Below are 26,313 nucleotides of genomic sequence, written 5' to 3' on the forward strand. Positions count from 1 at the left end.
ACGGTGAAGCCCTGTCTCTACTAAAAATACAAAAATTAGCCAGGCATGGTGACCGGCACCTGTAATTCCAGCTACACAGGAGGCTGAGGCAGGAGAATCACTTGAAGCAAGGAGGCAGAGGTCACAGTGAGCAGAGATCATGCCACTGCATTCCAGCCTGGGCAACACAGTGAGACTCCATCTCAAAAAATATATATAATAAAATAAAATAAACAGGAAGTCTTGTAGCCAAGTGCAGTGACATGTGCCTGTAGTCTCAGCTACTTGGGAGGGTGAGATGGGAGGATCCCTTGCCAGGAGTTGGAGCCCAGCCTTGGCAACATAGCAAGACCCCGTCTTAAACAGAAAGTCCCAAAACAGTTCCCAGTCCACAAAGATGAATAATATAGACTTCTCCCAGTTCTTGGTTTGGAGAGACCCTTTTTTCTTTGACTAGATTCTGTGCTACTGTATGGTATTTCCCAATCGTTTTACAACACGGCTCACAGAAAATGGAAATATTTGTATATTACACTCCCATAGTCAAAACACTCACTGCCCTGGGGCTCCAGTCACCCAGTCTCCCCAAGGTTGAAAGGGGTCCGCATTTATACTGTAACCTGCCCTCCTCCAACCCTGGCGCTAGCAGAAAACACTTTTTTTTTTTTTTTTTTTTTGAGATGGAGTCTCGCTCTGTGGCCCAGGCTGGAGTGCAGTGGCTGGATCTCAGCTCACTGCAAGCTCCGCCTCCCGGGTTCACGCCATTCTCCTGCCTCAGCCTCCCAAGTAGCTGGGACTACAGGCGCCCGCCACCTCGCCCGGCTAGTTTTTTGTATTTTTTAGTAGAGATGGGGTTTCACCATGTTAGCCAGGATGGTCTTGATCTCCTGACCTCGTGATCCGCCCATCTCGGCCTCCCAAAATGCTGGGATTACAGGCTTGAGCCACCGCGCCTGGCCAGAAAACACTTTTTTAAAGATGCTTCCTTTTTCTTTGCCCTGTCTCACGGTGCTGATTTTTTTATTTTTTTATTTTTTTTGAGACAGGGTCTTGCTCTGTTGCCCAGGCTGGTGTGGAGTGGCGCAATCTTATCACTACTTACTGCAGCCTCTATCTCCTGGGTTCAAGTGATCTTTCCACCTCAGTCTCCTGAGGAGATGAAATTCTAGGGGTGCACCACTATACCCAGCGGTTTTTTTTTTTTTTTTCTTTTGAGACAGTCTCGCTCTGTTGCTCAGGTTGGAGTGCAGTGGTACAATCTTGGCTCACTGCAACCTCCACCTCCTGGGTTCAAGCGATTCTTCACCTCAGCCTCCCAAGTAGCTGGGACTACAGCCATGTGCCACCACACCCAGCTAATTTTTGTATTTTTAGTAGAGACGGGGTTTACTATATTGACCAAGCTGGTTTCAAACTCCTGACCTTGTGATCCACCCACCTCAGCCTCCCAAAGTGCTGACATTACAGGTGTAAGCCACCATGCCCAGGCCACCCCGCTAATTTTGAATGTTTTTTATAGAGACGTGGTCTCCCTATGTCGCCTAGGCAGGTCTTGAACACCTGGGCTCAAATGATTCTTCTACCTTGGCCTCCCAAAGTGTTGGGATGACAGCTGTGAGCCGCCATGCCCTGCTGAATTTTGTTTTTAACTTTAAAAATATTTCTGGCCCAGCACAGTGGCTCACATCTGTAATCCCAGCACTTTGGGAGGCTGAGGCAGGCGGATCACTTGAGGTCAGGAGTTCAAAACCAGCCTGGTCAAATGGTGAAACCCTGTCTCTACTAAAAGTACAAAAATTAGCCAGGTGTGGTGGTTCACTCCTGTAATCCCAGCTACCTGGGAGGCTGAGGCAGGAGAATCATTTGAACCTAGGAGGCAAAGGTTGCAGTGAGCCAAGATCGTACCACTGCACTCTAGCCTGGGCAACGAAGTGAGAATGTGTCTCAAAAAAAGAAAAAAAAGGAAAAGAAAAGAAAAGAAAAACTGTGTGTCATAAATGCCATCAACATCAGCAATCTGAGTTCTAAAACAGTATTAATTTTTCAGCTCATATTATTTGGGGTTACGGGGTATGGGCAAGGTACTGCTATAGGTATGAGGTCATGTGACAAGTCTCCCAAAAGGAATTCTTGGAAGGAGACAAGGTTCATTCAGATTAAAAACAACAACATACAGGCCAGGCGCAGTGGCTCACGCCTGTAATCCCAGCACTCTGGGAGGCTGAGGTAGGTGGACCACTTGAGGTCAGAAGTTCAAGACCAGCCTGGCCAACACGGTGAAGCCCTGTCTCTGCTAAAAATACAACCATTAGCCAGGCGCAATGGCACGTGCCTGTAATCTCAGCTACTCAGAAGGCTGAGGCAGGAGAATCGCTTGAACCCAAGAGGCAGAGGTTGCAGTGAGCCGAAAGCATGCCACTGCACTCCAGCCTGGACAACAATGTGAGACTCCATCTCAAAAAAACAAAACAAAACAAAACAAAACAAAGCATACATGAGGGAAACGTGGTGTGAAAACGATCTTTTCTATGAAGAAAAACCAGTCATATTACTTTATGATGACATCTTCTAATATCACCCACTGAGCCATGGCAACTCCAGTGAAGAGGGAGTTGGCCGTGGCACTAACCAGCTGCATTTCTGTTTTCTCACTGGCAAAATCATGGTGTTCACTGAGGTCCCTTCTAGCAGCAACATTCTAGTAAACTTTGAGAGTCAAAAGACAAAGCAAGGTGGGCATGGTGGCTCAGGCCTATGATCCTGGGCACCTTGGGAGGCTGAGGCGGGCGGATCACCTGAGGTCAGGAGTTCAAGACCAACCTGGCCAACATGGTGAAACTCCATCTCTACTAAAAATACAAAAACTAGCTGGGTGTGGTTGCAGGTGCCTATAGTCACAGCTACTTGGGAGGCTGAGGCACGAGAATTGCTTGAACTCAGGAGGTGGAGGTTGCAGTGAACTGAGATTGTACCACTGCACTCCAGCCTGGGCAGCAGAGTGAGACTCTATCTCAAAAAACAAATCAAAAGACAACAATAATTTTTGTAGACTTTGTTTTTGTTTTTTTGAGACAGAGTTTTCCTCTTGTCACCCAGACTGGAGTGCAATCTGGGCTCACTGCAACCTCCGCCTCCTGGGTTCAAGAGATTCTCCTGCCTCAGCCTCCCAAGTAGCTGGAATTACAGGCATGTGCCAGCATGCCTGGCTAGTTTTTTGTATTGTTAGGAGACAGGGTTTCACCATGTTGACCAGGCTGGTCTTGAACTCCTGACCTCAGGTGATCCGCTCACTTCAGCCTCCCAAAATGCTGGGATTATAGGCATGAGCCACTGCATGCAGCCAACTTTGTTTTTTTTTTTTTTTTCAATTGAACATAATTTCCCATTTTTGTAGATCCAAAAGGCAGACAGAATAATAGTATTTGTGGTTCTCAAAATTTACATATTGGAACCATTTATTGAAAAAAAAAAGATTTTACTTTAGATTGCGTATCTCACCCTTGGTCAGGTAATTCTTTGTTGTGGGTGGTGAGACTGCAGGTTGTTCAATTGCATTCCTGGCCTCTCCCCACTAGATGGTAGTAGCATACTCCCCCACCCCACCCACTCTGCCCACAGTTTCAACAACCAAAAATGTTTCCAGACATAGCCAAATGTTCCCTAGGGCACAAGTGCCCAGGCTGAGGACCACAGCGCTAGATATAGTTGTCTAATCCGGATTAAATCATACATATAAACTTTATTCATCATTGTCTTTATGTTATAGTAGGAAAACTAAGGCATTTCATAAAATATGAAATCAGTTGTACAATGCATGATACAGTCAAAGATCTGGACATGGAATTGGTGTCTTAACTATCATTTCCCACCTTTAATCAATAAACATTCTTCCCTTTAAAGATGATGAAAAATTACTCATATTAAATACAGTAAAAATAAACATCATTAATCAAATACTACATTTCTAACCTCTTTACCTTCATGAACACTGTGGAAACAAACTGATGGTTTTTCTTATGGCTTTATGTTTCTTTAAAATACTAACTAGGCCAGGTGTGGCGGCTCATGCCTGTAATCTCAGCACTTTGCGAGGCCGAGGTGGGCGGATCACCTGAGGTCAGGAGTTCGAGACCAGCCTGGCCAACATGGCGAAACCCTGTTTCCACTAAAAATACAAAATTTAGTGGGACATGGTGGCACACGCCTGTAGTCCCAGCTACTCAGGAGGCTAAGGCATGAGAATCGCTGGAACCTGGGAGGCAGAGGTTGCAGTGAACCAAGATTGGGCCACTGTACTCCAGCCTGGGTTCTGGGCAAGTGTAAGACTCTGTCTCAAAAAAAAAAAAAAAAAAAGTCCGGGTGTGGTAGCTCACGCCTGTAATCCCAGCACTTTGAGAGGCCAAAGTGGGCAGATCACGAGGTCAGGAGATGAAGACCATCCTGGCTAACACGGTGAAACCCCGTCTCTACTAAAAATACAAAAACAATTAGCCAGGCATGGTGGTGGGCACCTGTAGTCCCAGCTACTCGGGAGGCTAAGGCAGGAGAATGGCATGAATCCGTGAGGCAGAGCTTGCAGTGAGCCGAGATTATGCCACTGCACTCCAGCCTGGGTGACAGAGCAAGACTCTGTCTCAGAAAAAAAAAAAAAATAGAAAAGAAAAAAGAAATACTGAATTGCAATAACTTTTATAGGCACAAACTTCCTTAAGTTTCAAGCAAATGAAATTCAACCCTCATTATTCATGAGGACTTCAAGTAGGCCATTTTACCAACAAGCTTGAGGACCCTACAAATGGCTCTTACTTACTACAGAGTTCTTAGGATAAACGTGCTTATGCTTTGACTGAACAGTCACATGGATATCATAAAGGTGGCGATTGTGTATCACTATCCGGTGAAATTGCTTGCCTTCCTTCATGATTTCCTCAGTCTTTTTTTCAGTAGACATAAGATTTTCCAAAAAGTCTGAATCTTCTAAATATAGCTCATCACCTGAAAAAGGATAAAATTTGATTTTATTTTTAAATACAATATTATTTTTCACCATGGCAGAAGGGATAAAAATTTAATTCCATCGAGTGTTATTTTATAAATCACTCCGATATATTAGTGACATACAAATCAGTATTTATTTTGATCTATTTAATATGTCTAGAACTGAGATAGTTGTTAAATCATTATTTATTTTGATCTGTTTAATATGTTTGGAACTGAGATAATTGTTAACTAATCTAATTCTATGAGCTTACTTCAATTTCTTTATTGTGTTTTTTTGGTCTTTTTTTGGTGTTTTTTTTTGAGACGGAGTCTCACTGTTGCCCAGGCTAGCGTGCAGTGGCGCGATCTCAGCTCCACCTCCTGGGCTCAAGCTATTCTCATGCCTCAGTCTCCCAAGTAGCTGGGATTCCAGGTGCCTGCCACCATGCCTGGCTAATCTTTGTATTGTTAGTAGAGACAGGTTTCGCCGTATTTACCAGGCTGGTCTCAAATTTCTGATCTCAAATGATTCACCCACCTCAGCCTCTCAACGTGCTGGGATTACAGGCCTGACTACTGCACCTGTCCTCTTTCTTGTGTTTTTAATATCCCCTCACAACGCCCCAGTCAAGAGTTTTCTTTGGGCTCATAAACATCTGTGACTGGTATGTTTCCACTGTGAATTGTAACTGTTTTACTAGTTTATGACTCTCTAAGATTGACCTTGATATCCATATACTTTTGGTATTTCAAAGTGGGCTGTTCTTAACATCTTTGGGTTATTTTAGAAAAATTACATCAAAACTGCTAAACTGGTCAGACACGGTGGCTCATGCCTGTAATCCTAGCGCTTTGGGAGGCCGAGGCAGGCAGATCATGAGGTCAGGAGATCAAGACCATCCTGGCTAACACGGTGAAACCCCGTCTCTACTAAAAAATACAAAAAATTAGCTGGGCATGGCGGCGGGCGCCTGTAGTCCCATTTACTCGGGAGGCGGAGGCAGGAGAATGGTGTGAACCTGGGAGGCGGAGCTTGCAGTGAGCCGAGATCACGCCACTGCACTCTAGCCTGGGCGACTGCACTCCAGTCTGGGCAACAGAGTGAGACTCTGTCTCAAACAAACAAACAAAAAAACTACTAAATTTCCCCCATGTAGGTTGAGTAACAAATCTTTTTTTTGAGACACAGTTTTGCTCTTGTTGCCCAGGCTGGAGTGCAATGGCGCAATCTCACCTCACTGCAACCTCCGCCTGCCGGGTTCAAGCGATTCTCCTGCCTCAGCCTCCCAAGTAGCTGGGATTACAGGCATGTGCCACCATGTCCAGCTAATTTTGTATTATTAGTAGAAACGGGGTTTCTCTGTGTTGGTCAGTCTGGTCTCGAACTCCCGACCTCAGGTGATCCACCTGCTTTGGCCTCCTAAAGTGCTCAGATTACAGGCATGAGCCACCACGCCTAGCCTTTTTTTTTTTTTTTTTTTTTTGACAGAGAGTCTTGCTCTGTCGCCCAGGTTGGAGTGCAGTGGCACAATCTTGGCTCACTGCAACCTCCATCTCGTGGGTTTAAGCAATTCTCCTGCCTCAGCCTCCTGAGGAGCTGGGATTACAGGCGTGTGCAACCACACCTGGCTGATTTGTTTTTTTGTGTGTATTTTCAGTTGAGATAGAGTTAACATTTTTATTTTATTCATAATTTCATAATTCATAGTTTCAATTGAAATTACATTCAATTGAAAAAAAACAAACTTGGCTGGGTGCAGTGCTCAAGCCTATAATCCCAGAATTTGGAGAGGTTGAAGCAGGTGGATCACCTGAGGTAAGGAGTTCAAGACCAGCCTGGCTAACATGGTGAAACCCTGTCTCTATTAATAATACAAAAAAATTGGCCAGGTGTGGTGGCACACGCCTGTAATTCCAGCTACTCAGGAGGCTAAGGCAGGAGTATTGCTTGAAACCAGGAAGCAAAGGTTGCAGTGAGCCCAGATTGCACTCCAGCCTGGGTGACAAGAGCAAAACTGCCTCAAAAAAAAAAAAAAAAAAAAAAGCTCCCTAATTCAAATTAGATGACAACTTACAAGTTCTCGTAATTCAAACTTAAAATGCAAAAAAGTGAGAAATCGGCCAGGCGCGGTGGCTCATGACTATAATCCCAGCACTTTGGGAGGCCAAGGTGGGTGGATCACAAGGTCAGGAGTTCAAGACCAGCCTGGCCAAGATGATGAAACCCCATCTCTACTAAAAAAAAAAAGAATACAAAAATTAGCCGGGCTTGGTGGCGGGCACCTGTAATCCCAACTACTCCGGAGGCTGAGGCAGAGAATCGCTTGAACCTGGGAGGCGGAGGTTGCAGTGAGTCAAGATCGTGCCACTGCACTCCAGTCTGGGTGACAGAGGGAGACTGCCTCAAAAAAAGAAAAAGTGAGAAATGACATGAGAAAGACCTTTGTCAATGTCTAGGAAATATATTAATATAAATGTATGTGTATGTATATGACATTATGCAGAATTTCTGGTTATAATAATATGGATATTTTATAGGCTTTGATCTTACTTAGCTAATACCTGTAGACTACAAAACACAGACTGTAATTCCTGTCTCTATGTTGGGCAATACTGCCATGCAGCCCAGGGCACTGAATGTGAACACTAACCAAAGCACTGATGCTTCACTGGCTTACCTGGTAAAAGATGGACCATCCCATCGGCAGTTACCAAGATGATAGGCAGCCACCTTTCCAGTCCTTCTAATGCACGACCCAAACAAAATTTGTGCAAGTCAGAGAAAGAGGCAAAGTTTGCAAGTCTTCTCACTTCGTAGAACTGTGGTGGTGCCAACCAAATTTCTTTTGATAAGAAACTTTCAGTTGCCTCCGATGGAGATGACCACTGTGAAAGACAAAGGCAGGGTTTCCTAAGGTTTACACCATAGATAATGTGAGACTTGAGATAGTCACATCTGTACCTAAGGTAGAACTGAATGTGTAAAATGAATTCATTAACGCACCCTGTGAGATCCCTCCAAGACAACATGAAAAGATTCAGTGAAGAAAGCTGAGTTGATCCTCTTAAGAGGTTGCTTACTGGGACACTGATCCTCAGAACTAGTAAATAAACCAGGGCAGACCGCCGAGGCTTGACCTGGGAGAGCTGTTCAGACTAAGAGGTGGGAGATGCAGAGAGGGGAAGGTGGTTCTGGTCCCTGCTGAAAGAAGAAAGACTCCAAAGGGTAAACTCATCACAGTAGATTGAGAATTTGGTGCCTGTTCATTCCTCCAGGAAATGGGTACTTGGCTAGATCCTGAGGATATAATGATGAACACCACAAAGCTCTCCTAAGCCCTATGGGGACTTCAGCAACCAAAATGCTTTGTGATGTGGTGATGTGTGCCACATGGTACAACGGCAGTGAAGCATCAGGAGCAACAGCAGCTTTCAGGAAGTCACCTGGCATGACTCAGCCTACAGTCAAGAGAGTAATAACTTGGTAGGGTTTCAGCCAGGCAGTGTTTGCCCAGTAAACTTCAGTGGCTTCATTCTGCTGTCCTTCCTGAGCCTTCTTTCCATAGACATTTAGATAAAAGGAGCTGATTCAATGGATACGGAATAACCTCAAAGGTTTTTGTTTTTGTTTTTGTTTTGAGATGGAGTCTTGCTCTGTCGCCCAGGCTGGAGAGCAGTGGTGCGATCTCGGCTCACTGCAAGCTCCACCTCCTGGGTTCACGCCATTCTCCTGCCTCAGCCTCCCGAGTAGGTGGGACTACAGGTGCCTGCCACCTCGCCCAGCTAATTTTTTGTATTTTCAGTAGAGACAGGGTTTCACTGTGTTAGCCAGGATGGTCTCAATCTCCTGACCTCGTGATCCACCTGCCTCGGCCTCCCAAAGTGCTGGGATTACAGGTCTGATTTTTTTTTTTTTTTGACCGAGTCTCGCTCTGTCGCCCAGGCTGGAGTGCAGTAGCGCAATCTCGGCTCACTGCAATCTCTACTTCCCGGGTTCAAGCAATTCTCTGCCTGAGCCTCCCGAGTAGCTGAGACTACAGGCACCCGCCACCATCCTGGCTCATTTTTGTATCTTTAGTAGAGATGGCATTTCACCATCTTGTCCAGGCTGGTCTTGAAATCCTGACTTTGTGACCCACTCACCTCAGCCTCCCAAAGTGCTGGGATTACAGGTGCGAGCCACCGTGCCCGGCCATACGGTTGTTCTTTAGTTGGTTTACTAAATATCCACTTATACACCTAGGATAAACTGATTCTTACCCCCAAAGGATTTGGAATTGCTTTCTGCTTTAGATGGCTGTAGGTCAAAGGTTTGCAAGCTCGTACATGCTTAAACATTGACGGAGAAGCCTATGAAGCCTTCACATTCCCGGGGCCCTGCTATGGTGCCCAGCAATCTATGAGTTCAGTGAGTCCGCTAATCATTCTGCAGTTGGCCAAAACGGCATTTAAAAAACAGAGCTCTGGGCCTCAAAGGACCACCCAATCTATGTGATTTCCAAGGCAACCGTATGAGTTCAGTGATAACAATGAAGACAAAGTTAATCCAACCTGTTCAGGTGAGTCCAGACCACAGGTTACAATACCATATCACTTACTGATTACTTCTTACTAGTAAAGCAGTGTACAAAATGCAGTGCTTTCCTGCTGAGTGCAGTGGCTCACGCCTGTAATCCCAGCCACCTGGGAGGCTACAACGGGAGGTGAGTCCTACCATGGCCAGGGTTACTGCTTAAAGGGAATTCCCAGGCTGTGACCCAAGGAGCAAGAGACTAATCAGAGCCTGGGATTTTCACTGACTTGAGACACAGCTTGGATTTTGGGAAGCCCACACAGCAGAATTTGGGAAGCAGCATACAGTAGTATCTCCCTGGGAAAGCAAGAGAGATACTTTCCCAGATCCCTAGGGGATGCATGAAATTAAGGAAGTGCTAAGCCTTATACAAACTATGCTCTTCCTACACATACACACCTATGATAAAGTTTAATTGATGAATTAGGCCCAGTAAGACATTAACAATAACTTATTATTATTATTTTGAGATGGAGTCTCGCTTTTGTTACCCAGGCTGGAGTGCAATGGCATGATCTCTGCTCACGGCAAACTCCGCCTCCCGGGTTCAAGCGATTCTCCTGTCTCAGCCTCCCGAGTAGCTGGGATGACAGGCATGTGCCACCACGCCCAGCTAATTTTGTATTTTTAGTAGAGATGGGGTTTATTCCTGTTGGTCAGGCTGGTCTCGAACTCCCGACCTCCGGTGATCTGCCCGCCTCAGTCCCCCAAGGGGTTGGGAATACAGGTATGATCCACCGTGCTCAGCCAACAATAACTTATAATAAACTAGAACAATGATAGCAATTCCTGTAATAAAAGTTAGTGAATGTGGTCTTTCTCTGTCTCCAAATATCTTAATATTTTCAGACCTTGGTTGATTGAGGGTAACTCAAACCATGGAAAGAGAAACCAAGGATAAAGCTGTACCTGAGAGGAAAGACCTCCAGAGTAGAGCTCTAGAAATCTGTGTAGGGTGCACTTGAATCTTCACTCAACACTTATCCATGTATGCATAAGGTGAAACCACGTGAGACCAGGAAAGAATGATGCCTCTTTTTTTTTTTTCCTATGATTAGTATTTTACTTTACTGACCACTGTATACACAAGGAGAGAATGATTTCTGAAGAAATAACAATTACCTGAGAGCTTTAAGATTAAACTCCCAGAGCTCACCTGGGGCCAAGGATTATTGGAATTCCTTCCAATCACAGTGGAGAGATCATGTTGAACATAAGCAGCACTCAAGTAGACCTTATAAGGGTCACACATTTAGAAGTGCAGCTAATGGCCAGGCGCAGTGGCTCACGCCTGTAATCCCAGCACTTTGGGAGGCTAAGGTGGGTGGATCACCTGAGGTCCGGAGTTCAAGACCAGCCTGGCCAACATGCTGAAACCCCGACTCTACTAAAAATATAAAAATTAGCCAGGCATGGTGGCACATGCCTGCAATCCCAATTACTTGGGAGGCTGAGGCACAAGAATCACTTGAACCAGGGAGGTGGAGGTTGCAGTGAGCCAAGATCACGCCACTGCACTCCAGCCTGGGCGGCAGAGTGAGAATATGTCTCAAAAAAAAAAAAAGTGCAGCTAAATTAGCTCTAGAATACAAGCTACTATAGGCCTATGCTAACATCATTTAAAATCAGTTAAAATTAAACCTCAAGACAATTAAGGTAATTTGCAATCACTTAACTGCTTGCTAGGAAATGTCCAGTACTCTCTCTCTCTCTTTTTTTTTTTTTTTTTTTTTTTTTTTGAGACAGAGTCTTGCTCTGTCACCCAGGCTGGAGTGCAGTGCCGTGATCTCATCTCACTACAACCTCTGCCTCCTGGGTTCAAGTGATTCTCCTGCCTCAGCCTCCCAAGTAGCTAGGACTACAGGCGCCCACGACCACGACTGGCTAATTTTTTGGGTATTTTTAGTAGAAACGGGGTTTCACCATGTTGGCAAGTCTGGTCTTGAACTGACCTCGCGATCCACCCACCTTGGCCTCCCAAAGTGCTAGAATTACAGGCATGAGCCACTGCACCCAGCCAAGGTCCAATATATATATATATTTTTTTGACGAAGTCTTACTCTTGTCCCCCAGGCTGGAGTGCGATGGCATGATCTCAGCTTACTGCAACCTCTGCCTCCCAGGTTCAAGCAATTCTTCTGCCTTGGCCCCCCAAGTAGCTGGGATTACAGTCACCTGCCACCACACCCAGCTAATTTTTGTATTTTTACTTGAGACGGGGTTTCACTATGTTGGCCAGGCTGGTCTAGAACTCCTGACCTCAGGTGATCCACCCACCTTGGCCTCCCAAAGTGCTGGGATTACAGGCGTGAACCACCACGCCTGGCCCAAAGTCCAATGCTCTTTAAAGGAATACGACAAGATCCAGCACTCAACAACACAAAGTCACAATATCCAACATTCAATAAAAACTGCAAGACATGATGAAGCGGGAAAACATTATCCAAAACTAGAAAAAAAATAAGTCAACAAAAACAGACCCAGAAATTATAGCAATGATTAAGTTAGCAGAAAAGGGCATTAAAAATAATGCTGTAAGTATGTTCCACTGGTTTAAAGATACAAAGGAAAACATCAACATGATGAAAGAAATAAAAAATATTACCTGCAAGAGACTAGGCATGGTGGCTCACGCCTGTAATTCCAGTACTTTGGGAGGCTGAGGCAGGCAGATCATGAGATCAGGAGTTCAAGACCAGCCTGATCAACATGGTGAAACCCCGTCTCTACTAAAAATACAAAAATTAGCTGGGTGTGGTGGCACGTGCCTGTAATCCCAGCTATTCAGGAGGCTGAGGCAGAAGAATTGCTTGAATCTGGGAGGCGGAGGTTGCAGTGAGCCAAGATCGCACCATTGCACTCCAGCCTGGGTGGCAGAGCAAGACCATCTCAAAAAAAAAAAAAACAATTACCTGCAAGAGTGGTAACAGACCTCTCACAAGAAATTTATGCAAACTAGCAAACAAGGGAGCAATATTTTTAGGTACATAAAGAAAAAAACTATCAACCTAGAATTTTATACCTAGCCAAAGTATCTTTTAAAAACAAAGGCAAAAGCAAGCAAAAGTTAGAGGACTCATTGTCACAGTATCTATGCTACAAGAAATATTAGAGAAACTTCTTTAGGCAGAAGGATACTAGAGATAGATTTAGAGCTACACAAAGGAATAAAGAGTGCTAAAAATAGTAAATATGTGGCTGGGCATGGTGGCTCACGCCTGTGATCTCAGCACTTTGGGAGGCCCAGCTGGGTGGATCACCTGAGGTCAGAAGTTCGAGACCAGCCTGGCCAACACGGTGAATCCTCGTCTCTACTAAAAATACAAAAAGTAGCTAGGTGTGGTGGTGGGTGCATGTAATCCCAGCTACTCAGGAGGCTGAGGCAGGATAATCGCTTAAACCAGAGAGGCGGAGGTTGTGGTGAGCCAAGATCGTGCCACTGCACTCCAGCCTGGGTGACAGAGTAAGACTCTGTCTCAAAAAAAAAAAAAAAAAAAAAAAAAGGCTGGGCACAGTGGCCCACGCCTGTGATCCCAGCATTTTGGGAGGCTGAGGCAGGTGGATCACCTGAGGTCAGGAGTTCAAGACCAGCCTGACCAACATGGAGAAATCCCGTCTCTACTAAAAACACAAAATTAGCCAGTCATGGTGGGTGCATGCTTGTAATTCCAGCTACTTGGGAGGCTGAGGCAGGAGAATCATTTGAACCCAGGAGGCAGAGGTTGTGGTAAGCCGAGATGGCACCATTGCACTGCTGCCTGGGGAACAAGAACGAAACTCTGTCTCGGAAAAAAAAGGTAAATATGCAGGTAAACATAAGACATTTTTTCTCATTAAAACTGATGGTCTAGGCTGGGCGGGGTGGCTGATGCCTGTAATCTCAGTACTTTGAGAGGCCGAGGTGGGTGGATGACCTGAGGTCGGAAGTTTGAGACCAGCCTGACCAACATGGAGAAACCCCGTTTCTACTAAAAATACAAAATTAGCTGGGCGTGGTGGCATATGCCTGTAATCCCAGCTACAAGGGAGGCTGAGGCAGGAGAATAGCTTGAACCTGGGAGGTGGAGGGTGCGGTGAGCCAAGATCGTGCCATTGCATTCCAGCCTGGGTGAGAAGAGTGAACCCTATCTTAAAAAAAAAAAAAAAAAAAAAAAAGATTGATGGTCTAAAGCAAAAATAATCAGAGTGTATTATAGAGTTTATAATAAAAGTCAAATGTATGACAACAATAGCATAAAGGATAGGAGAGAAAAAACAAGTATACTATTGCAAGGTTCTAACTCTGTAAATGAAATGAAAAATGTATATTGCAAATTTTAGAGCAACTACAAAGAGACATAGTTAGTAAGTTAATAATGGAAATAAAACGGTCATAAGAAAAACAGTACAAATAGATGGGGAAAAAATGAGCAGTAAGATGTTAGATTTGAATCTAACCTTATTGACGATAACAAATATAAATAAACACTCCAACTAAAAAGCAAAACTTTTTATATCGGATAAAAAACAAGACTATATGCTGCCTACAAGAAACACACTTTTTTCTCTTTTTTTAGGGATGGAGTATCACACTGTCACCCAGGCTGGAGTGCAGTGGCATGATATTGGCCCACTGCTACCTCTGCCTCCTGAGTTCAAGCAATTCTCCTGTCTCTACCTGTATGAGGGTTCAGTCAGGCTGGTGGGAAAAAATTTAGTTATACTAGCCAGAAGCCCTCCTGGAAGGCCTGAGAGTTTGCATAACTTCAGTAACAGATCTGGCTGAAGGCAGCCTAGTCCACTTACCGTTAGTTAAATAAATTAAAGTAGGCCAGGTGCGGTGGCTCACGCCTGTAATTCCAACACTTTGGGAAGCCAAGGCGGGTGGATCACAAGGTCAGGAGATCGAGAGCATCCTGGCTAACATGGTGAAACCCCATCTCTACTAAAAATACACACACACACACAAATTAGCCAGGCATGGTGGCAGGCGCCTGTACTCCCAGCTACTCCGGAGGCTGAGGCAGAAGAATGGTGTGAACCCGGGAGACGGAGCTTGCAGTGAGCCAAGATTGTGCCACTGCACTCCAGCCTGGGCAGCAGAGCGAAACTCTGTCTCAAAAAAATTAATTAATTAAAGTAGATACAAAGGAATGTGGGGAGTTTATCTAACTAGCTTGTTTACTCATGTGGTCCTAAGACTAACCTTTGATCTACCACAGGTGCTTAATTGCTTTCTATTTGGGATGTCTACAAGGTCAATTACCCTCTAGTGTTGTTGACTCAAGCCTTTGTCAATTAATCTTTACTGAATAAATGGCTGGTCAAAGTTGAGGTCGCAACTGTTTACAGCACTCTCCTGGGAGTCTGTAAGTAGGCCTAATGCTCAGCCAGAATGGTAAAGCAGAATATCTGTATCAGTGCACGTTATTCATCCACCGTTGGGTCAGGGTCTGTGGGACAGACCCCCGCACACCCGGATAAGTTTTGTATTTTTAGTATAGACAGGGTTTCGCTACGTTGCTGGGCTGGTCTCAAACTCCTGAACTCAGGTGATCAGCCCTCCTCGGCCTCCCAAAGTGTTGGGATTATAGGTGTAAGCCACTGCACCCAGTCAGAAACACACTTTAAATAATAAAGACACAGATAGCTTAAAAGGATGGAAAATATACTAACATGAATCAAAAGAAAGTCAGAGTGACTATATTAATATCAAACAGAGTAAATTTCAGATTTCAGAATAAAGATTATAACCAGGAATAAAGAATGATATTTCATAATCATCAAAGAGTTAAACCATGAACTTTTAAAAGTCTTAAATGTGGATACAGTCAGTACCTTCCATGGGAGCTTCAAAATACATGAAGCCAAATCTGATAGAACTAAAAGGTGAAAAAGACAACTCCACAATTATTAGTTGAAGATTTCTGCCTTCCTCAGCACCTGATGAAACAAGAAAATGATATAGAAGACCTGCAAGACTGGCCAGGCACAGTGGCTCACGCCTGTAATTCCAGCACTTTGGGAGGCCCAGGCAGGTGGATCACCTGAGGTCAGGAGTTCACGACCAGCCTGACCAACCCAGTGAAACCCCCGTCTCTACTAAAAATACAAAAATTAGCTAGGCATGGTGGTGGGCGCCTGTAATCCCAGCTGCTCAGGAGACTGAGGCAGGAGAATCACTTGAACCCAGGAGGCAGAGGTTTCAGTGAGCCGAGATCAGGCCACTGCACTCCAGCCTGGGTGACAGGGCAAGACTCCATTTCAAAAAAAAAAAAAAAAAAACAAACCTGCAAGATGCTATGAACAACTCAACCTAATTTGACATTTTTACAAAAATACCAACCAACAGCAGAATACGTATTTTCTCAGGTGCAAAGGGAACATTCACCAAAACAGACTATATTCATGGCCTTAAAACAAATCTTAATAATTTTTTTTTTTTTTTGAGACGGTCTCTGTTGTCCAGGCTGAAGTGCAGTGGTGTGATCATGGCTTACTACAGCCTCAACCTCCCAGGCTCAAGTGATCCTCCCACCCACCTCAGCTCCCTCAGTAATGGGAACCACAGGCATGTACCACCATGCCCAGCTAATGTTTAATTTTTTTGGTAGATATGAGGTCTTAGTATGTTACAGTCCAGGCAGGTCTTGAGTTCTTGAGCTCAATCGATCCTCTGGCCTTGTTCTCCCAAAATGCTGAGATTACAGGTGTCAGTCACTGTATTGGTCAATAAATTTTAAAAGATTGAAACTGGCCAGGCACAGTAGCTTATGCCAATAATCCCCAAGAATTTGGGAGGCTGAAGCCGGATGGTCATTTGAGGCCAGGAGTTCAAGACCTGCCTAAGCAACATAGCAAGAGCTAGTCTCTACAAACAATAAAACAATTAGCCAAGCATGGTTGCATGTTCCTATGGGCCCAGCTACCTGGGAAGCTGAGACTGGAGAATCACTTGAGCCCAGAATTGAGGCCAGCTGGACTTCCTGGGTTGAGTGGAGACTTGGAGAACTTTTCTGTTTAGCTAAAGGTTTGTAAATGCACCAATCGGCACTCTGTAAAAACGCACCAATCAGTGCTCTGTGTCTAGCTAAAGATTTGTAAAAGCACCAATCAGCACTCTGTAAAAATGCACCAATCAGTGCTCTGTCTAGCTAATGGTTTGTAAGCGCACCAATCAGTGCTGTGTCTAGCTAAAGGTTTGTAAATGCACCAATCAGCACTCTGTAAAAATGCACCAATTAGTGCTCTGTGTCTAGCTAAAGGTTTGTAAATGCACCAATCTGTACTCTGTAAAAATGCACCAATCAGTGCTCTGTGTCTAGCTAAAGGTTTGTAAACACACCAATGAGCACTCTGCAAAAACGGACCAATGAGCACTCTGTAAAATGGACCAATCAGTGCTCTGTAAAATGGACCAATCAGCAGGATATGGGCGGGGCCAAATAGGAGGAAAAAAGGGTGGCCACCCCTGCCAGCAGCGAGCAACCTGCGCAGGTCCCCTTCCATGCTGTGGAAGCTTTGTTCTTTTGCTCTTTGCAATAAATCTTGCTGCTGCTCACTCTTTGGGTCTGCAGTATCTTTATGAGCTGTAACACTGCCTGCAAAGGTCTGCAGCTTCTCTCCTGAAGTCAGCGAGACCACGAACCCACTGGAAGGAAGAAACTCCAGACGCATCTGAACATCTGAATGAACAAACTCCAGACACACCATCTTTAAGAACTGTAACACTCACCGCAAAGGTTTGCGGCTTCATACTTGAAGTCAGCGAGACCAAGAACCCACTGGAAGGAACCAATTCTGGACGCATTTTGGCGACCACGAAGGGACTATCACCTATGGCCAAGTGGTGAGTACCATTGGATCCCGTTCACTTGCTATTCTGTCCTATTTTTCCTTAGAATTCGGGGGCTAAATACCGGGCACGCCTGTTGGCCAGTTAAAAGTGACTAGTGCAGCCAATGGACTAAAGACACAGGTGTCAGCCTTCCTGGGAAAGCGCTCTCTAACAACCCCCGACTCAGAGTTGGGAGGGTTGGTTTGCCTGGAACCAACTTCCACTTTTCCTGTACTTCTGGGCTGAGCGGAGGGTCCACAGAGAGGAAAGCCATTCAGCTCCAGGGTCCCAACAACAAGTTGGTTAACCCTGCAGTCATGAGTGGAACTCTCAAAGTCATGTCGCCTAAGCGAGACTCGCCCATCTCTCCTATCTATCCTGACCCTTGCCTCCTGGGTCTCAACGCCTGTCAGACAAACTTCCTCTCACCTCTCTTCTCTGAGGCTAGTCCCACTTCTAAAAACCACTCCCTGTCTCTGGTGCTTTTCTAGTTTCTCCTTTAAGAATGATTTCTAGGCCGGGTGCGGTGGCTCAAGCCTGTAATCCCAGCACTTTGGGAGGCCGAGACGGGCGGATCACAAGGTCAGGAGATCCAGACCATCCTGGCTAATCCGGTGAAACCCCATCTCTACTAAAAAAAATACAAAAAACTAGCCAGGCGAGGTGGCGGGCGCCTGTAGTCCCAGCTACTCCGGAGGCTGAGGCAGGAGAATGGCGTGAACCCGGGAGGCGGAGCTTGCAGTGAGCTGAGATCCGGCCACTGCACTCCAGCCTGGGCGACAGAGTGAGACTCCGTCTCCAAAAAAAAAAAAAAAAAAAGAATGATTTCTAGTATAAACTTCAGGACTCTGTTGCCTTCTTTAGACACCCGGGCTCACCAATCAGAAAGACATAATTTTTGCCCAAAGCCCCGTCATGGGGTGTGACTATCTGGAATTTTAGGATCTCTCCTCAGACAAAAAAGCCTAACAAAAGCTATTCCTGAAGCTAGAATATGGGGAGCCTCAGAAATTGTATCCTTCCTATTCTAAGTGGGGACAAAAGGCGTCACTCTTCCAACTCTGGAGATCCCTTCCCTCCCTCAGGGTATGGCCCTCCACTTTGTTTTTGGGGCACGACATCTTTATAGGACAGGGGTAAAGTTCCAATACTAACAGGAGAATGCTTAGGACTCTAACAGGTTCTTGATAATGCGTTGGTAAGGGCCACTAAATCCGATTTTTCTCGCTTTGTGGTCTAGGAGGACAGGCAAGGGTGCAGGTTTTCGAGAATGCGTCGGTAAGGGCCACTAAATCCGACCTTCCTCAGTCCTCCTTGTGGTCTAGGAGGAGAACTAGTGTTTCTGCCGCTGCGTCGGTGAGCACAACTATTCCGATCAGCAGGGTCCAGGGACCGTTGCAGGTTCTTGGGCAGGGGAGACAAAAACAAACCAAAATCTTGGGTGGTTTTGTCTTTCACATGGGAAACACTCAGGCACCAACAGCCTCACCCTTGAAATGCATTCTAAGCCATTGGTACCAATTTGACCCACAAACCCTGAAAAAGAGGTGCCTCATTTTTTTCTGCACTATGGCCTGGCTCCAATATTCTCTCTCTGATGGGGAAAAATGGCCACCTGAGGGAAGTATAACAATACTATCCTGCAGCTTGACCTTCTGTAACAGGGAAGGCAAATGGAGTGAAATACCCTATGTCCAGGCTTTCTTTTCACTGAAGAATACACCACTATGCAAAGCTTGCAATTTACATCCCACAGGAGGACCTCCCAGCTTACCCCCATATCCTAGCCTCCCTATAGCTACCCTTCCTATTAATGATAAGCCTCCTTTAATACCCCCTGCCCAGAAGGAAATGAGCAAAGAAATCTCCCGAAGACCACAAAAACCCCCAGGCCATCGGTTATGTGCCCTTCAAGCTGTAGGGGAAGGGGAACTTGGTCCAAACTCGGGTACATGTCCCGTTCTCCCTCTCTGATTTAAAGCAGATCAAAGCAGACCTTGAGAAGCATTTGGATGATCCTAATAGGTACATAGATGTCCTACAGGGTCCAGGGCAAACCTTCGATCTCACTTGGAGAGATGTCATGCTATTGTTAGATTAAACCCTGGCCTTTAATGAAAAGAATGTGGCTTTAGCTGCAGCCCAAGAGTTTGGAGATACTGGTATCTTAGTCAAGGAAATGATAGAATGACAGCCAAAGAAACGGATAAATTCACTACCAGTCAGCAAGCCGTCCCCAGTATGGATCCCCACTGGGACCTTGACTCAGATCGTGGGGACTGGAGTCGTAAACATCTGTTGACCTGTGTTCTAGAAGGACTAAGGAGAATTAGGAAAAAGCCCATGAATTATTCAATGATGTCCACCATAACTCAGGGAAAGGAAGAAAATCCTTCTGCCTTCCTCGAGCAGCTAGGGGAGGCCTTAAGAAAATATACTCCTCTGTCACCCAACTCATTTGACGGTCATTTGATCCTAAAAGATAAGTTTATTACCCAATCAGCCACAGATATCAAGAGAAAGCTCCAAAAGTGAGCCCTGGGCCCTGAACAAAATCTGGAGGCATTATTAAACCTGGTGACCTCAGTGTTCTATAATAGGGACCAAGAGGAACAGGCCCAAAAGGCAAAGCGAGATCAGAGAAAGGCCGCAGTCTTAGTCATGGCCCTCAGACAAACAAACCTTGGTGGTTCAGAGAGGACAGAAAATGGAGCAGGCCAATCACCCGGTAGGGCTTGGTATCCGTGTGGTTTACAAGGACACTTTTTTAAAAAAAATTGTCCTATGAGAAACAAGCTGCCCCCTCACCCATGTCCACTACACCGAGGCAATCACTGGAAGGCACACTGTCCCAGAGGACAAAGGTTCTCTGGGACAGAAGCCGCCAACCAGATGATGCAACAACAGGACTGAGGGTGCCTGGGTCAAGCACCAGCTGATGTCATCACTCTCACTGAGCCCCGGCTATGTATAACCATTGAGGGCCAGGAAATTGACTTCCTCCTGGACACCGGCAGGGCCTTCTCAGTGTTAATCTCCTGTCCTGGATGACTGTCCTCAAGGTCTGTTACCATCCGAAGAATCCTGGGACAGCCTGTAACCATGTATTTCTCCCACCTCCTCAGTTGTAACTGGGAGACTTTGCTCTTTTCACATGCCTTTTCTTATTATGCCTGAAAGTCCCACACCCTTATTAGGGAGGGATATATTAGCCGAAGCTGGAGCTATTATCTACATGGATATGGGGAACAAGTTAACCACTTGTCCCCTGCTTGAGGAGGGAATCAACCCTGAAGTCTGGGCATTGGAAGGAACAAACTCAAGCTCCAGCCTTAAGCCTTCCCACAGGACAAAACTTTTCTTTAAACGTCACTGAGAGAGCAGGAATAGCTCTTGGGGTCCTTCACTCAGACTCGTGGGACAACCCTACAGCCAGTGGCATACCTAAGTAAGGATACTGATATAGTAGCAAAAGTCTGGCCTCACTGTTTACAGGTAGCTGTGGCAGTGGCTGTCTTAGTGTCAGAGGCTATCAAAACAATATAAGGAAAGGATCTCACTGTCTGGACTACTCATGATGTAAATGGCATACTAGGTGCCAAAGGAGGTTTATGGCTATCAGACAACCACCTGCTTAGATATCAGGTGCTACTCCTTGAGGGACTGGTGCTTCAAGTGCATACGTGTGAGGCCCTCAGCCCTGCCGCTTTTCTCCCAGAGGATGGGGAGCCGGTCAAGCATGGCTGCCAACAGGTTGTAGTCCAGACTTATGCCGCCCAAGAGGATCTCTTAGAAGTCCCCTTAGCTAATCCAGACCTTAACCTATATACCGATGGAAGTTCATTTGTGGAAAATGGGATACGAAGGGCAGGTTATGCCATGATTAGTGATGTAACCGTACTTGAAAGTAAGCCTCTTCCCCCAAGGGACCAGTGCCCAGTTAGCAGAACTAGTGGCACTTAACTGAGCCTTAGAACTGGGAAAGGGAAAAAATATAAATGTGTATACAGATAGCAAGTATGCTTATCTAATCCTACATGCCCATGCTGCAATATGGAAAGAAAGGGAGTTCATAACCTCTGGGGGAACCTCCATTAAATACCACGAGGAAATCATGGAGTTATTGCACTCAGTGCAAAAATCCAAGGAGGTGGCAGTCTTACACTGCCAAAGCCATCAAAAAGGGGAAGGAGAGGGGAGCATAGCAGCATAAGCAGCTGGCAGAGGCAGGAAAAGAGCAGCAGAGAGAGAGAGAGAGAGAGACAAAGACAGAAGGAAAGAGAGGAAGAGACAAAGTTAAAGAGAGAAGGAAAGAGGAAGAGACAAAGGAGTCAGAGAGAAAGAGAAGTAGTAAAGAAATAACAGTGTACCCTATTCCTTTAAAAGCTGGGGTAAATTTAAAACCTATAATTCACACCTGTAATGCCAGCACTTTGGGAGGCCAAGGCTGACAGATCACAAGGTCAGGAGTTCGAGACCAACTTGGCCAACATGGTGAAACCCCATCTCTACTAAAAATACAAAAATTAGCTGGGGGTGGTGGTGGGCGCCTATAATTCCAGCTACTTGGGAGGCTGAGGCAGGAGAATTGCTTGAACCCAGGAGGCAGAGGTTGCAGTAAGCCTAGACTGCGCCACTGCACTCCAGCCTGGGTGACAGGGAAGACTCCGTCTCCAAAAAAAAAAAAAGTAAAAATATAAAACCTATAATTGATGATTGAAGGTCTTCTCTGTAACCCTATAACACTCCAATACCACCTTGTTGTCAGTGTAAACAAGGGCATAGCCTGAAAACACTGAGGCCACTGACAACCCGTAGCCTTCCTATCAAAAATCCTTAACCCAGCAGGTTTCCTAACAGGGGATCTAAATCTGAAGGTCTGACTAGACGTAGGAGGAACTCCCTTCAGGACAGGATGATAGATGTTTCCTCCCAGGCGATTAAGGAAAAAGACATAATGGGTATTCAGTAAGTGATCAGGAAACTCTTACAGAAGCAGAGTTAGGAAAATTGCCTAACAATTGGTCTGCTCAAAGATGCGAGCTGTCTGCACTTAGCCAAACCTTAAAGTACTTACAGAATCAGAAAGGAGCCATCTATACCAATTTTAAGTTAATATGGACTGAACGAGGTCTTATTAAGAGCAAATAATAATTGAAATCCCAAACTTAACAAGGTTTTCAACAAAAGTAACGTTTGCTAAAAGTTAACAGTGTAACATATATTATCCTAACTTCTAATCTTATGGAAATCAGACCCTATCAGTGCCCCTCAAAGCTCAAGTCCTTCAGCGCAGGGCCATACAACTAATACCCCATGTATATAGGGTTAGAAATGGCCACTGCTACAGGAACCAGAATAGCCAGTTTATCTACTTCATTATCCTACTACCACACACTCTCAAAGGACTGCTCAGACAATTTGCAAGAAATAATAAAATCTATCCAGTAAGGATAGTAACTGCAATCCCACATAGACTCTGGCAACAGTGACTCTCCAAAACCCCCGAGGCCTAGACCTCCTCACTGCTGAGAGAGGAGGACTTTGCGCCGCCTTAGGGGAAGAGTGTTGCTTTTACACTAACAAGTCAGGGATAGTGCCAGGTGCCGCCCGGCATTTACAGGAAAAGGCTTCTGAAATCAGACAATGCCCTTCAAACTCTTATACCAACCTCTGGAGATGGGCAACATGGCTTCTCCCCTTTCTACCTCCTGTGACAGCCATCTTACTATTACTTGCCTTCGGGCCCTGTATTTTTAACCTCAGGCCCTGTATTTTTAACCTCCTTGTCAAATTTGTTTCCTCTAGAATAGAAGCCATCAAACTACAGATGGTCTTACAAACAGAACCCCAAATGAGCTCAACTAACAACTTCAACCAAGGACCCCTGGACCGACCTGCTGGCCCTTTCACTGGCCTAGAGAGTGCCCCTCTGGAGGACACTACAACTGCAGGGCACTTTCTTTGCCCCATCCAGCAGGAAGTAGCTAGAGCAGTCATCGCCCAATTCCCAACAGCAGCTGGGGTGTCCTGTTTAGAGGGGGATTGAGAGGTAAAGCCAGTTGAACTTCCTGGGTTGAGTGGGGACTTGGAGAACTTTTCTGTCTAGCTAAAGGTTTGTAAATGCACCAATCAGCACTCTGTAAAAACGGACCAATTAGTGCTCTGTGTCTAGCTAAAGGTTTGTAAATGCACCAATCAGTACTATGTAAAAACACACCAATCAGCGCTCTGTCTAGCTAAAGATTTGTAAATGCACTAATCAGTACTCTGTAAAAAGGGACCAATCAGTGCTCTATAAAATGGATCAATCAGCAGGATGTGGGCAGGGTCAAATAAGGGAATAAAAGCTGGTGCCCCTGCCGCACCCCCCCATCCCAGCCAGCAGCAGTCAACCGCTGGGGTCACCTTCCATGCTGTGGGAGCTTTGTTCTTTCGCTTTTTGCAATAAATCTTCCTGCTGCTCACTCCTTGGGTCTGCACTAATTTTATGAGCTGTAATACTGACCACAAAGGTCTGCAGCTTCACTCCTAAAGTCAGCAAGACCACGAACCCACCAGGAGGAACAAACAACTCCAGGTACGCCACCTTTAAGAACTGTAACACTCACTGCGAAGGTCTGTGGCTTCACTCCTGAAGTCAGCAAGACCATGAACCCCCTGGAAGGAAGAAACTCCAGACACATCTGAACTTCTGAAGGACCAAACTCTAGACACACCATCTTTAAGAAATGTAACACTCACCGTGAGGGTCTGCAGCTTTATTGTTAGAGTCAGCGAGACCAAGAACCCACAGGAAACAACCAATTCTGGACACACCAGGAGCTGGAGACCAGCCCGGGTGTGCAACACAGAGAGACAAGACCCCCATTTGTACCAAAAATAAATAAAAATAGGAAGACTGAAATCATACTAAGTCTGTTCTCGAAGAAAACCAAATTAAACGGCTGTGGAGATGAACTACTTCTACACATGTACAAGTGCTTAGGACAGGGGTTCTCCGCTGGAGGAACCACGTGGAGAGACAGGCTGCAGGCCTTGAGACCCCAAAGCCTAGGAAAGCAGAGCTTCACCAAGAGCATGGCTTTAGTCTGCAGGTGTGAGGGTTTCCTGCCCGTCCAAGCGTTCCTGGCTACTGTCTCTGGGCTCCGCCTATGCAAGTGTCCCTGGGAGGCCTGGGCCACCAGAAGGGGTCCTCCCTCTCACATCCCTGCGGTCCCCAGCAAAGCCATGAGCAGGCCCTACCTGGTAGCCCACCACCTCCGCCAAGTCGGGGTAGACAGGCGGTGGCTCGCGCAGGCAGCACAGGAAGAAGGCCGTGTCGAAGCGGCGAGTGGCGCTGCGCGAGAAAGGGGTGAGCCATGCACTCCAGTTGTGCAGCGCCCAGATGTCGGGCGTGCAGTCGAGGTGGGCGCACAGCCGCAGGAAGTGGCGCGGGTCGCGGCGCACGCGGGCGCGCCAGGCTGCCAGGCCCGGGGGCGGCTCCAGGGCGAGGCCGGGCCCTGGTGCTGGGCCAGGCGGGGAACTCCTGGGCCGCAGCAGCAGCACGCCCGCCTCCTCGAAGGCCTCGCGCACGGCGCAGATGCGGAAGGCTACGTCCTCAGGCAGCGCCCGAGTGTTGTCGGCGTTGCTGTCACCGGTGTGGGGCAGCGACGGGAAAGCCGCCTGGCTGAATGGCGCTGGGCCCAGGCCAAAGTCTGGCGGCCCATGGTGCGGCGCGAAGAGGCCCAGCCAGTCCGCCGAGCGGTCGGCTGCGTCCAGCACTCCGCCCGGGAAGACGTGCGCGCCCGGCATGAAGCCTTGGTGCGGGGAGCGCTGCAGCAGCAGCAGCCGGAAGCCCTCGGCGGGCGGCGGGCGCGACGGCGGGGTGGCAGTCTCTGGGCGCGTCCAGGCTGCCGCCAGGACGATGCTGGCCGCCCGCCGCCATCGGCTGGGGCCCGGCCGCAGGGAGCTGCTCATGGCGCGCGGTTACCCGGATCCGATTCTGGCGCGGCCGGAGCTCCTCGGCAGGTGGCCCGGCCCTGCAGGGACCCCAGCACCCCCGGCGGCCTCGCGGGACTTGAGGGCGAGCGTCCGGAGCTGGGTGAACCTGGGCATTTGGTCGGCACCTGCACTGGCGCCTGCCTGTGGGAGGGACAACTGAGCAGGCACCGCCTTGAGTGCGGTGGGGCCCAGCTAGGGTACTCTCGCGGGACAATGGGTGTGACGGCAGCCAGCGAGCGTTTTGTCATTCACAGCTGCCTGAAAGGAGGATCGCAGTATTCCCACGCAGGAAGCTTGGACCAAGAGCAGGAATGCTTAAGGCCGCATATGACTTGCCATGGTGAAAAACAGGGTGCAAACCCAGGCCTGATGACATCCACCCCACTAAAAGCTCAGGACTAGGACTTTCTCCTTTAAACAAGGATCCACATGTGGGTGTTCCCTGTGGAAGAGGAAGAGAGGACATTCGAAGGGCAGAAGTCTGACCTTTGCAAGCACACATGAACCACACCAATGAGAAATGAATGGATGAGCCAGATGCCAAATTATAAATTTCCTACTGCACAGCTTCAATGTGAAAGGTACTCCCAGAGTCATTTCTCTCGTGTTCTGGTTACCTTTTATTGTCAGGGCGCCTGGGGACAGCCTTAGGTGTCTTAGGACATTTGACGAGTTCCACTTTGATGGGAGATGTTTAATCTGGGCCTCCACATGGAGATTTCTCTCCACCTTTTTAGTGTCTAGAAGACTCCCACCTTCAATAGCAGGATTGTGATCTTTTGAAAAGCCTGTGTAAATTTGACTCTTTTATAATTCCTTGTCAGTCACCAACAGCTTCTGCCATAATTGCTATTATAATTGGGTTACACGTTTGTTACATTTTTGGATGAAATACACTATACTCCTGCCGACCCTCACAAGCCATCATTTTAATGTGGGTTGTTTCCTGGGTAGAATCCACAGATGACATTGTCAATATTTA

The 26,313-nt window shown here is 46.6% G+C and overlaps 1 protein-coding gene across 1 annotated transcript; it reads right to left on the bottom strand.

Annotated features, from left to right (window-relative positions):
- Positions 1 to 3,698: 3,698 nt before the first annotated feature.
- On the bottom strand, positions 3,699 to 26,243 carry NUDT19 (nudix hydrolase 19). Its single transcript, XM_007996213.3, has 3 exons — positions 24,594 to 26,243; positions 7,638 to 7,845; positions 3,699 to 4,974 (listed from the first exon to the last, which is right to left on the bottom strand). Exons 1-3 carry the CDS (start codon positions 25,305 to 25,307, stop codon positions 4,769 to 4,771), a joined length of 1,128 nt encoding a protein of 375 aa, XP_007994404.3. The 5' UTR covers positions 25,308 to 26,243; the 3' UTR covers positions 3,699 to 4,768.
- Positions 26,244 to 26,313: the final 70 nt, after the last annotated feature.

This window comes from Chlorocebus sabaeus, chromosome 6 (assembly GCF_047675955.1).
Source record: "Chlorocebus sabaeus isolate Y175 chromosome 6, mChlSab1.0.hap1, whole genome shotgun sequence".
Taxonomy (NCBI): domain Eukaryota; kingdom Metazoa; phylum Chordata; class Mammalia; order Primates; family Cercopithecidae; genus Chlorocebus; species Chlorocebus sabaeus.